The sequence below is a fragment of the Perca flavescens genome, chromosome 18 (genome assembly GCF_004354835.1).
Source record: "Perca flavescens isolate YP-PL-M2 chromosome 18, PFLA_1.0, whole genome shotgun sequence".
Classification (NCBI taxonomy): Eukaryota; Metazoa; Chordata; class Actinopteri; order Perciformes; family Percidae; genus Perca; species Perca flavescens.
Window position 1 is genome coordinate 22,644,138 of NC_041348.1, and position 13,489 is coordinate 22,657,626.

Sequence of the window (13,489 nt, forward strand, 5' to 3'; positions counted from 1 at the left end):
TGAAGAGTCTTGGACATATTTAATGGCTTTGCTTCACTAAATGCAGCTTGCAGTTCTCGGTCATAAGTTTTGATAGGTGCACGAATGAGATGATTTACAACATAAAACTAAGACTATGTTTGTGGGCTCCACCTCAAATAATCTATTTAATGCAGCTCATTATTTCTTATACTTAAAGTCACTTTGATCTTGCTACAGATAATTATTTAATCTTTTGTTTCAATTTTTCTCTCCCAGGTGCCTGTTTTGACAAGGAGAGGAAGATTTCAGAAGCCCCCATCTTTAGAGTCATTCCTGACAAGAGGCCAGAAAATGAGCACAACCCCAGATAGAAGCAACTTGCCCACCCAGCTACCTCGCTGACCTGTGAGCAGCCATGCCCTCCCTGCGTTGCCCATCGAGGGGAACCCCTCTCCAGATGCGGAACTGTTTTCTGACATAGATTTGGAAGAATAGCTGAACCTCACAATAGAAATGGCATTAGTTTGTGTGGGCTATAACACATCAGAGTACATATTAGAATACAGGGGAGGCTGAACCTCGAGCCAATATCCACAGGACTCTTAAGGGGGGCAAACAGCCTCAGATGAGCTTTACAGGAGGACAGAGCCACAGCCCAGCTTTGATGATTTAATATCCATCCCACTGCCTTGCAGACAAGGTCGTATCATGGCTGCTGCTGATCTCCATAGCAACGGTTCCTTGGTGGGGCGAGGAGCATTCTGAGAGAGTCAACAATGCAGCGTAACGGTGGTGGGGTCGGTGCCGGTGGCCAGCCGTGGGTGTTGCGGCGTGTGCGTCTCACCTGGCTCAGTTTCATGCTCTTCTTCATCCTGGTCTTCTTCCCACTCATTGCCCACTACTACCTCACTACCATTGACGAAGCTGGGGGTCCTGATAAGCGCATCTTTGGGCCGCGGCCCGGTGGTGAACTGTGCGAGGCCAAACACGTGCAGGACCTGTGCCGAATCCGTGAGTCTGTCAGCGAGGAGCTGCTGCAGCTGGAGGCCAAGAGGCAGGAGCTCAACGGGGAGATCGCCCGACTCAACCTGCGCATCGAGGCCTGCAAGCGCAGCATTGACAGCGCCAAGCAGGATCTGCTACAGCTGAAGAATGTTATTAGCCAGACAGAGCATTCCTATAAAGAACTAATGGCCCAGAACCAGCCCAAGCTATCACTGCCGGTCAGGCTGCTGCCAGACAAAGAGGACCCAGGACTGCCACCACCCAAGTCTGGGCGCTCCTGCCGCCTACGCTCCTGCTTCGACTATGCGCGCTGCCCTCTTACGTCTGGGTTTCCTGTGTATGTCTACGACACGGGCTCCTATCCATGGGCGGACTATCTTGACCCCCTGGTGAAGCAGGCTTTTGCAGCATCCGTTAAGAACAACATTTATATAACTGACAACCCCAGCATTGCCTGTCTATATTTGGTGCTGGTAGGGGAGCTGCAGGAGTCCGTCTCCGCACTGCCATCTCCCTCCGAGCTGGAGAAGCAACTAAAAGCTCTCCCTTACTGGCGATCTGATGGACACAATCACATGTTGGTGCATCTCTCTAGAAAATCTATGACACAGAACTTCCTGTATAATGTGAGCACAGGACGGGCGGCGGTCGCTCAGTCCACCTTTCTGGAGCAGCAGTACCGTGAGGGCTTTGACTTGGTTGTGTCCCCACTGGTTCATGCCCTCACAGAACCAAACTTTTTGGAAGTGCCCCCTCAAGTTCCTGTAAAGAGGAAATACCTCTTCACCTTCCAGGGCGAGAGGGTGGAGTCACTGAGGAGCAGCTTACAGGAGGCACGCCTCAGTCTTTCGAGGAGGAAATGGAGGGAGACCCACCAGCTGACTACGATGATCGCATCATCGGCACCTTAAAGGCGGTGCAGGACAGCCACTTGGATCAGGTGCTGGTGGAGTTTACCTGCAAGAACCCACGGCCAAGTTTGCCAACGGAGTGGGCTCTTTGTGGAGAGAGGGAGGACAGGCTGGAGGTGCTCAAGGTTTCAACGTTTGGCTTGGTGATTGCTCCAGGGGATGGACAGCTGGTGGCTTCAGCAGGCTGTGGGATGAGGCTCTTTGAGGCCCTAGAGGTAGGGACCATCCCAGTCGTATTGGGGGATCACTCCAGACTTCCATATCACCAGTTTATTCGATGGAGTGAAGCTGCCATTATAGTCCCCAAGCCTCGTGTCACAGAGCTGCACTTCCTGCTGCGCAGCCTATCAGACAATGACATGTTGGCTATGAGGCGGCAGGGCCGCTTTCTGTGGGAGACCTACTTCTCCACCTCAGAGAATGTTCTTAACACCCTCCTGGCCAGCATCAGAACCAGCATCCAGGTCCCTGCTGCACCCATCAAAGAAGAGCCCGTCCACGAGATTCCCCACAAAGCCGGGAAGCTGGCAGGAACTGATGCCAACCTGGCTGACAACGGTGATCTGGATTTGGGTCCTGTCGAGACAGAGCCCCCCTACGCCTCTCCACGCTTTCTCCGCAACTTCACATACACAGCTGCAGACACCTATAGAGCATGGAACCAGGCCCCGGGTCCTTTCCATCTCTTCCCTCACACTCCTCTGGACCCAGTCCTGCCCTCTGAAGCCAAATTCCTTGGCTCAGGTACTGGTTTCAGGCCTATCGGTGGAGGTACGGGAGGCTCGGGGAAGGAGTTTCAGGCAGCTCTTGGAGGGAACGTGCCCCGAGAACAATTCACCGTGGTCATGCTGACTTATGAGAGGGAGGAGGTGCTGATGAACTCTCTGGAGAGGCTCAATGGACTGCCGTACCTCAACAAGGTAGTGGTGGTGTGGAACTCACCCAAGCCTCCTTCAGATGACCTGCTGTGGCCAGACATCGGTCTGCCGATTGTGGTGAGTGCTCCTTCAGAAAAATCCTCCAATTCAACAAATGTTCATGTACATGGTGTTGGTTTTGTTTTGTAAGGAAAACATCTCCGTTTCATCCTGTCTCTCTGAAGTGCAAAAAAGTAACCCGCGTCAGAGGTGGTGGTTTGCTGAACTACATTACATTGAGCTGTTTGGATCAGTGCCTCTTTGAAACTCCGCAGGAGTCCATACAAATTACCAGCAGCTTTTCTAAAAAGACGTGAAGAAGTCTGACATCCATGAATAATACAATTTGTGCATTTGAATTAGTCCTGGAAAATAAACTATTAATGTGGTTCATATTCACATCATTAGTTTGTGATGGGGATAAGTGGTAGGCTGTAATAGAGGAACTAAAGAATAGATTCTAATTAGTCAGTGCTGGTCAAGTCTTTGGTGCTATCTGGCACTGAGATTATATTATTAGTGTTTCTACAGTGGTGTGAAAAAGTGTTTGCCCCCTTCCTCATTTCCTGTTCCTTTGCATGTTTGTCACACTTAAGTGTTTCGGAACATCAAACCAATTTAAACAATAGTCAAGGACAACACAAGTAAACACAAAATGCAATTTGTAAATGAAGGTGTTTATCATTAAAGGAGAAAAAAAATCCAAACCATCATGGCCCTGTGTGAAAAAGTGATTGCCCCCCTTGTTAAAACATACTATAACTGTGGTTGTCCACACCTGAGTTCAATTTCTCTAGCCACACCCAGGCCTGATTATTGCCACACCTGTTCACAATCAAGGCATCACTTAAATAGGAGCTGCTTGACACAGTAAGGTCCACCAGAAGATCCTTAAAAGCTACACATCATGCCGAGACCCAAAGAAATTCAGGAACAATTGAGAAAGAAAGTAATTGAGATCTATCAGTCTGGAAAGGGTTATAAAGCCATTTCCAAAGCTTTGGGAATCCAGCGAACCACAGTGAGAGCCATTATCCACAAATGGCGAAGACATGGAACAGTGGTGAACCTTCCCAGGAGTGGCCGGCCGCCCAAAATTACCCCAAGAGCGCAGCGACGACTCATCCAAGAGGTCACAAAAGACCCCACAACAACGTCCAAAGAACTGCAGGCCTCACTTGCCTCAGTTAAGGTCAGCGTTCATGCCTCCACCATCAGGAAAAGACTGGGCAAAAAATGGCCTGCATGGCAGAGTTCCAAGGAGAAAACCACTGCTGAGCAAAAAGAACATCAAAGCTCGTCTCAATTTCTCCAGAACACATCTTGATGATCCCCAAGACTTTTGGGACAACATTCTGTGGACCGATGAGACAAAAGTGGAACTCTTTGGAAGGTGTGTGTCCAAGTATATCTGGCGAGAAGGAACACTGCATTTCATAAAAAGAACATTATACCAACTGTAAAATATGGTGGTGGCAGTGTGATGGTCTGGGGCTGTTTTGCTGCTTCAGGACCTGGAAGACTTGCCGTGATAAAAGGAACTATGAATTCTGCTGTCTACCAAGAGATCCTGAAGGAGAATGTCCGACCATCTGTTCGTGTACTCAAGCTGAAACGAACTTGGGTTCTGCAGCAGGACAATGATCCTAAACACACCAGCAAGTCCACCACCGAATGGCTGAAGAAAAACAAAATGAAGACTTTGGAGTGGCCTAGCCAAAGTCCTGACCTGAATCCTATTGAGATGTTGTGGTATGACCTTAAAAAGGCCGTTCATGCTCGAAAACCCTCTAATGTAACTGAATTAGGACAATTCTGCAAAGATGAGTGGGCCAAAATTCCTCCAGGACGCTGTAAAAGCCTCATTGCACGTTATCGCAAACGCTTGGTTGCAGTTGTTGCTGCTAAGGGTGGCCCAACCAGTTATTAGGTTTAGGGGGCAATCACTTTTTCACACAGGGCCATGATGGTTTGGATTTTTTTTCTCCTTTAATGATAAACACCTTCATTTACAAATTGCATTTTGTGTTTACTTGTGTTGTCCTTGACTATTGTTTAAATTGGTTTGATGTTCCGAAACACTTAAGTGTGACAAACATGCAAAGGAACAGGAAATGAGGAAGGGGGCAAACACTTTTTCACACCACTGTATATGGCACGTGGATGGAATGTCATCCCATGTATAGAATACTTCTGTGCTCAGATGAATTTTACTAAAGAATAGAGATTGGTTAGTGCAGTTATTAAGGTCAGGTAGAAGTACAAAATGTTCTGTGTGTAGCATTACTTAAAATGTACTTAACTATACTAACTGGAGTTGCTGTGAGTAGTTGTATCAAATGTTGCTCAGCAGAATCCTGTCTTGCGCCTGCAGGTAGTCCGCACAGAAAAGAACAGCCTCAACAACCGCTTCCTTCCCTGGGACGCCGTGGAAACCGAGGCCATTCTGTCGATTGATGATGATGCTCATCTTCGCCATGATGAGATCATGTTCGGGTTCAGGTCAGCGATGGTGACAGAATGCACGAGGCTCTAAGGATTCATATACAAGAGAATTACCCTATAGACAAAATTTGTAGTCACTTTCGGCTCTGGTAACACATAGGCAATTGTCATTACCTTTTGACATTTTTCCGTTTTAAAATCAAAAGTATTTCATCGCCTTTTAATTTGAATCAAAGTGGATTTAAATGTAGATTTTTTTTAAACTTTGTCAAAGTGAAAACAGATCTCTACTAATTTAAATTAATGAAAAATACAGCGATAGTTGTTTGCATACGTGCTTACCTTTTTAAAAGCACTGCATTGACAAGGCAATTGATTTAAAGGTTTGATAATAATAATAGGTTGCAACCCTAAATATAATTGTTATTTTCTCAGGAGAAGTGCTGTGAAGAAAGTTGGATAAAATAAGTAATATAGAAGGGAAAGCTTTGTCTCCAGTGAGAAGTGAAAATGAAAAAAAGAAGCATCACATTCCTGGAAACACTGAATTAGAAGGAAAAACTGAACCAACCACTTGAGACTGAACCAGTGAAAAGAACCAAGAAACATGCTGCCAGTGCCTTGTATTTATGATTCATTTGCTAATACTGTACTTCGATAAGCCAAATGTGAAGGCCATGTTTAAACCAATTAATGGAGCATGTTAAGGTTTTTTCTTGTGTACCACCCCTCCCTCTCCCAGACTCATCTACAGCTTGGTGCTGTAGCAGCTTGTCCAGGCAGGCAAAAATGGCTCTGTATGTGTGTAGGGGGTCATTTGTCATGAATTATCTCAAACTCCGCCAGAATTACCCAAGAATGTTTCCTCACCTCCACTCTCGCCAAAGAGGAAACATTACGCAGCAGCTGAGTGTGTTACACATTTAAGTGGTCTCACATGAGCTCATTTGAGGCAGTAGATTGCTTTTTGAGATTTCTCACATTTTCAGCATCTGTAGAAGGAATTCCAAGTATCTAATCTGATAAACAGCTTTTTTTTTTGTCCAAGACTTTCCTGTAGTTACTGGGCTAATGTGTACATTTGAGCCAAGAGTGACATTTTGGTTTTAAATATACTATAATAAAAGACAACAGAATGGTTACTTGATTGTTCCTGAGAGGCAAATAGTTGTTTCACATTCACATTGGTTATATAAATGACGAGTTGAAACAGATGGATTCAGAAGGGTTGCATATGCAGGGACAGACACTCAGAAGCCAAACTAATGATCATAAAAAAAAAGTGACAATTAACAACAATAAAAAATTCAGCCGTAAAACATTTATTAATTCTGCCCAGTCAAGTTTGAATTAATTGATTGAAAATGAGGAATTCTGTTGACTTTGTGTTTGGTGGTGTCTCTCAGAGTGTGGCGTGAGGCCAGAGATCGTATCGTGGGTTTCCCCGGGAGGTATCATGCGTGGGACGTGAACCATCAGTCCTGGCTGTACAACTCCAACTACTCCTGTGAGCTCTCCATGGTCCTGACAGGAGCTGCTTTCTTCCATAAGGTCAGAACTTGTACCTCCAAAAAGAAAAATCACAACATTCAGCCAAAATCCTCTTTTTTGCTGTCTCATAGCCATATCATTCACTTGTTCCCCTGCGTGTTTGTATTGTTGTAGTACTATGCCTACCTGTACTCCTACGTGATGCCCCAAGCCATCAGGGACATGGTGGACGAGTACATAAACTGCGAGGACATTGCCATGAACTTCCTGGTCTCTCACATCACCCGCAAACCACCCATCAAGGTCAGTGACAGCATCCAGTCCAGCTGTGCTCTGCTCAGCATCCGTAAGCTTTGTGTTTCCCTCAGGCCCCGTGTATTTATATTTTTGTCCACTTAGCCGTGCCATTACTCAAACTGACATATCCAATATTCCACATAAATGATAATCAGAAACACAAGATCGAATCGGTGCGTTACGCCTGATTTCTTTCACTGGATTTTTATCGGAAGGACATTTATTACCGGAGTGCATATTTATGGCTAGACAAATAATTATAGCAATCAAGCCATGGAAGCTGTTGGAGCAGAAATGTTATTGCACTCCCCGAGTTGAAGTTCTTTTTTGATTTAGTAGGGTGTTAATATTCAGAGGTGTTTCAGAGGGGAATTAAGGACAGCTTTGATGGAGGGTGTTGCATGACAGCAATTTGCAGCTAGGAATAAGCCTTGTGAATAATGAATTTGGGGCAAGTTTGAACGTGGAGTCCCAAATGGAGTATATATTTCTCTTTTTAGTCCAAATAAAACAGGAAATAAAAAGCTGTTTTTATGGATCATTGGTGATGAATTGAAACATTCAAACTCAGTTTTAGGGATTTTATTTCCCTTCGTTTGTTTTTTTAATTGACCATTTGCTAAGCCCCGCCCCCTTTTGTGAGACATACAGAATGCAGTTTACAGTTGCATGAGAATTACCACTTGAAATACTTAAACTTTTTAAACCAATGGGTCTTTGATTTTGGACAGTGGTTAACACAAGCATGACTGTTGCTAGCATATTTTATCAGCTGTTACGAACTTACGAACTTGATGGCTACATACGTGATATTGTGCTAAATGGTCCCAGGCAAAAAGTTAGCATTCTCACCAGTTGATGATCCATGAAATAAAGAAACGGCATTGTTTTTGTAGTGTATTATGATAGGTAGTGTATTATTATAAATAATATCAGATGAATCAGATCAGACGGTTATGTAATTATAAAATAAAATATGCTTAGCGTGTTCATATTTTCAAATGGTATGTTCTGACTTTTAGCGTTGTAAGAGAATAAGCTTTTAGGATGAGGACTAGCCGATGTGTTTTGGCAAACCTAACGCTATCTCTGATAACGAGTTTGGCTTGGGTTGCCGGAGTCTAGACTTCCCCAAATCCAATAAAGAGCCGCTATTATCCCAGCTTCCACACAGTGAGGAAATGCTACACAGAAAAGGGCTTAACTATAAACCCCGCAAACTAATGCAATTAGCTAATGAAATGCTCCGTGCTCTTCAAAGTAACGATTGGTTACTACTGTAGGTAAAATAAACTAGTTAGCTGGACATGCTAACAGTTGCTGCAGACAAACTGTTGAATTCATTCCTTACACATTTGCTCGCATTTTTGGTTTTGAAAAGGCCAAAATAAAGACACCACCCTCCTAATTTTGTAAATGCCAAGTAGCGCTCTTATTATGTGGAGTCCAAAGTCCAAAGCTTGATGGAACTTCTAGCTATGATGGGACAATTGCTGTTCAGTGTTTTAGCGACTAGTTAATGCCTAAAACAAACGTCATTCATCCTACAGCAGCATTGTGCTGTGAAGCACCACATGCACAAATGAAATACAGACTGTCTCTCTGTCCATCTTAGGTAACATCGCGTTGGACTTTCCGCTGTCCCGGCTGCCCTCAGGCCCTTTCACACGATGACTCGCATTTCCACGAACGCCACAAGTGCATCAACTTCTTCGTCAAGGTGTACGGCTACATGCCACTGCTGTACACGCAGTTTCGCGTAGACTCTGTGCTGTTTAAGACTCGTTTGCCCCATGACAAGACCAAGTGCTTCAAGTTCATCTAGCTTCGGGCTGAGCGGCCCAGCAAAGAGCCAAAAGTAGGGAGGATTGAAGGACTGGAAGTATTTAAAAGAACAGCAGCTCCCTCTACGAGCAGTGATGAAGATGGATGGATGGACTGCCAGAGAAATGCACAGAAAGAAAGTTTGGGGTTAGGATTTTGCCCGGGGGGGGGACAGACAAGTTAACCTTAAAAGCTGTTGGCTTGGTAGACTAATCCACAACTCTACTGAATATTTACCGAGTGGAAGCTGAAAGGGACCACAACCAACAACAAAAAAAAAAAGCCTTTTCAGTGGATGTCACTCCTCCTTTTTTATGTTTTTCAATCATGCTCCATCATCAACCACTACAGATGTCATTTGCACCTCTTAACGGCCTGCTGAGGAAAGAGTAGGGTTGTACACAGTGTACAGAAACTCTCCCACGATAAACTCTACCTGACAACGGAGCTATCTGTTACTGAATCCCTGTCACACTGATGTTGGGCTGCGTTTGGCCCAGCAGCCTTTGGACAGTTTCAGCTGGGAGAGCAAAAGTGGCAACGTCACATGGCTGCCACTGTGCTTTTTTGTTTGTTTTTCATTTAACAGTTACAAACTGTACTTCTGGTACTTGTACGTACTGTAAGAGAAGCACTGATGGTTAGAAGTATTTTACGAACAATCTTTTTTTTTTTTTTTTTTTTTTTTTTTTTTTAAATAATGTTGTTTAAATGTGTAAATCTGTCGGTGAACATTTTAACATTTTCCAGAACCTCTGCCTGTGGAAGATCAAACACAGACTCGTTAGTCTGAGATAGAGACAGGACCTCGACTGAAGAGTTTAACAGGTTGGCCCAATCATGTTTAGTAGTGTTACGTGTTCAAGAAGGAATTTACTTCAGCGGTCACCATAATGCCTCAAATTTGTCATGAAAATTATCCACCATTTTGTTATGCTTACAGGATCTGCACTCTTTGATGAGTCTTTGAAATGGCCTGTTTTTTATGCTATAGGGTGTTTACTAATGTTTGTAAAATTGGTCCGAGGTTGAAGTAGTCATGTTTAAATGTAATAATATTAACCAATCAATGGTTACAATGTCCCTTACTGAAGTGCAACAAACTCAATAATCACAGCTGCCAAAATCAACAAAAAATGTTTAGATGTCTAATTAAGGTTGTAATTATAAAGAAGATTAAATGTACTATTAGGATTGGTAAAAAAAAAAAAGTTTAGAGGGAATAGCTTGACATTTTAGGAAATACAATTATTTGCTTTCAGGCGGGGAGTTAGATGAGAAGATGTATATCTAGTGCTGGGTATCGGTAATCCATGACGATAATAACCCAGTACCAAGTGGTATGGAAACTTCTCCAAACCATACCTGCATTTGATTTTTATTTTTTTTTACTCAGATATAGAAATAAATTGACTTTGTAGGGTTTTGTTGGCAAGCGTACTTTTTTTTTTTTTTTTTTTTTGATTTAATGCAAGAGGCCCACTACCACAGCAGCTATGGCCCATACAGTCTGTGGTGTGGTGAAGTCAAGCGCGGCTTATTTGACAACTTGTTCAGCTTGCCGAGATGCCATAAAAATGTTCAAATGTGCATCTGATAAAAAATAAAAGCATAAAATGCAGAATTATTATTTCAAATGAAGTACTCTATTGTTATCGGTAACTAACTAACGCTACTAAGCCCTACCTTTACCTCTCTCTCCAATCTGTCCGGTTAGACTGAAAAAAAACGGCTAGCCTGGCTCTGTCCAAATGTACCAAAATCTGCCTGTCGGCACCTCTGAAGATCACTAATTAGCGTCTTGTTTGTTTAATGCGAACAAAAAAAAATGTGTAAAAATGAAAAGCCTTTCCCTGTTTCCGGTCTTCGTGCTAAGCTAAGCTAACTGGCTGCAGGCTGTAACGTTTAGCCTTATATCTAATAGATATTAGATATAAGGCTAGCTATCTAAAGATGGATAGATATTCTTATCTAACTCTCCACCAGAGGGCAAATAAGCATGTTTGCCAACATTTCAACTATTCTCTTTTATATACTGTATTGCCAGCTCTGACTGTGCGACAGAAGTATTAGATATGTCCCGCCATGTTCACGACAGCCCCCTGTATAGAACTTCCCCAGCTCAGACAGACAGGTCACTTTACAATGTCGCCATATTGGTTTCACTTTGTTTTTTTACCATTGCTTGATGAATGTTTTCCTTGCCAAATAGGTACGATGTCTGCTGCTTTACAGCATCATTTGCAGGGTGCACAGTGGGAGTGGTTGCTAAAGGGATGCAGATTGGCACACCCATATCCACTCTGCATGGTACTTTATTAGTTATTTAGGAGTTGATCATTCGAGCCCTTCCCATCATGTATTATGAATCCAAAGTCCTTTATTTGACCAAACCTAATTCCTGTAATTTGAACAAAAGATTGGCCTAAAAAGGTGTGACCTAGAAAAACTGTGAGGATGCTTTTATGAAACAAAAACTCTCATAAGTCCATGGTTCCTGTATATTTATTGAATATATTATTAAAAAAGATTTTTTAAACTGATAATGACACATTCAATAAAATGACATTCAATAAAATGACAAGACATTGTAGTTCATTATTCCTTATAGCAAAGAGGTCCGAACCTGATAGAGCCGGCAGCTTATTTCATTGCCAAGGAAAACTAGCTCGTACCGCTGAATGCTTGACTGACCTGAGAGCAGCACTCAGGCAGATGACCTGGTTCTTAGGAAGCTCCACCTGTAACAGAATGTCACAAACTGCAACAGTCAGTGGACACACAGTAAAGTCTTATCTTTAAAGACAAATCTCTACCTGCTCCAGGTGGCTGTTGCTGCTCTCAGGCCCCTCCAGTGAAATATAATATTTGTTCAGCATGTTTAGCTAAAAGGGACAAATGAAAAGCCAAATTCCTAATTGCACTGGTGTAAAATAGCAATACAGCTAAATCAAATCCAAATGTACACTGCTGCTGCACCAGACTTGGAAAAACCTAACCTCCTAACCTCATCACACCTGAACACTTTATATTGGAGCTCCGGGGGGGAGGGGGGGGCTCGTAATTACCTGGCTGATGAAACCTGTCCTGGGGCATAAATAGGATCAGCTGGTATTTTGGAAGTCAGAACCTCCCATACCTCCAGTCCCTGGTTTCCCCCCTCTAGGGTCTGTGGCACAGCTGGTTTTCCATGGATCAGATCAGGATACATTTCACTGGAAAGCCGCAATCCCTCTGCTAGGTGGTAGGAGTTGTGAAACTATGTGCTCCTGGGTCTGATCCCCCACTTTGTGACGCTGCTTGCGCTGTGCCAGACTGATGATGATGACTGATGACCGTGTCAAACATACCATTGAAGGCCAGATTAATGGAAATAAAAACTCAACATTGATAAAACATTATCTGACTTATGGCCTCATTATTTTCTCCATATTTACAAAACACATTCCTGCACACTTTGACTATTTGATAATGTCTTAAAATAAGTAAAGTAAATCAGAGCTTTAGAATTTGTTCGACCTTTTGGAAATGGGGTTTTATTTGCTTCTTTTTTTCAACAGAGGGATAGCTTGCTTGATGAGAAGATTGTGATGTCTGCGTTGTGAAAATGAAGCTAACAGCTAGGCAGCTTAGCATAAAGACTTGACACACGGGTAAATGGCTGGTCTGGCTCAGTCTAAAGGAAACCAAACCGCCTACCAGCACCTCTAAAGCTCATAAAATAACACATTATATGTTTAATCAATTTAAAACCAATGTGTACAATTAGCCCTTTTACGGGGGGTTATGGGCCAGACTATTTCTTGGACAGGAACCAGCAGAAACTGCCAGGCGTTACTGGTCAGGACTGAGAAATAGTCTAGTACATAACTGTTAACTCCCTGTGCAATGACAAATGATTTAATCCGTAACAACCAAAATGTAAAAACGCCAAACAAGATACAATATGTTACTTTAGAGATGCTGGTAGGCGGATTTTGACATGATCCAGGTTAACTGTCTACTCTTGTTTCCTGTCTTCGTGCTAAACTAACCGGCTGCTGTCTGTAAGTGTAAGCTAACTGTTAGCTTCATATTTATCAGACAGACATGAGAGCGGTATTAGTCTTTTCCCAAAATGTCAAAAATATTCCGCCAATGGTTGTAAATGCATTGTGCAAAATGCAAGCCAAACTTTGGATGAATGCATTCCATGCTGTTATTCCTCGTTTCTGGAATCAAAAGCCAATTGTTTATTTGGCAGGAATGCTAGACATCTGGTTTTAATTCATCTTATAATGAATAAAAATGTGTAAGAATTTGTAGAACTTTTGCCCCTCAAGAGAACTGAAGGGGCGATGTGTGGTTGCAACACCCTTAACCCAGAGGAGAGGTTCACTGGGTCAGTGAGAAAGAAAAATGCATCCCATACCCCTTGGCTTCAGCCAGCGGAAAGAGGAGAGAGGGTTTCATACTTCTGACTGAAACACGGGGTGTGGCTGGGTAGTCTTCAGTAGTCTTTTGGGAGAGGGGGGGGGGGGCAGTGGATTTTCTGACTCATAGCTTTTCTTTTCTGATGAGGGTTAAAAATTGGCTTCGTTCCAGATGAAAACAGCGCAGGTATAACCAGATTTCTCACACTTCTGGACAATGTTTTCA

At 43.2% G+C, this 13,489-nt stretch overlaps 1 protein-coding gene across 1 annotated transcript; it reads left to right on the plus strand.

Moving 5' to 3' along the window:
- Positions 1-573: 573 nt before the first annotated feature.
- Positions 574-12,139, plus strand: extl3 (exostosin-like glycosyltransferase 3). The gene is given in 6 exon segments (XM_028605527.1): positions 574-1,800; positions 1,803-2,872; positions 5,169-5,296; positions 6,646-6,790; positions 6,905-7,033; positions 8,643-12,139. Coding segments are annotated over 6 exon segments (2,745 nt in total). The 5' UTR covers positions 574-737; the 3' UTR covers positions 8,853-12,139.
- The last annotated feature ends 1,350 nt before the right edge of the window (positions 12,140-13,489 follow it).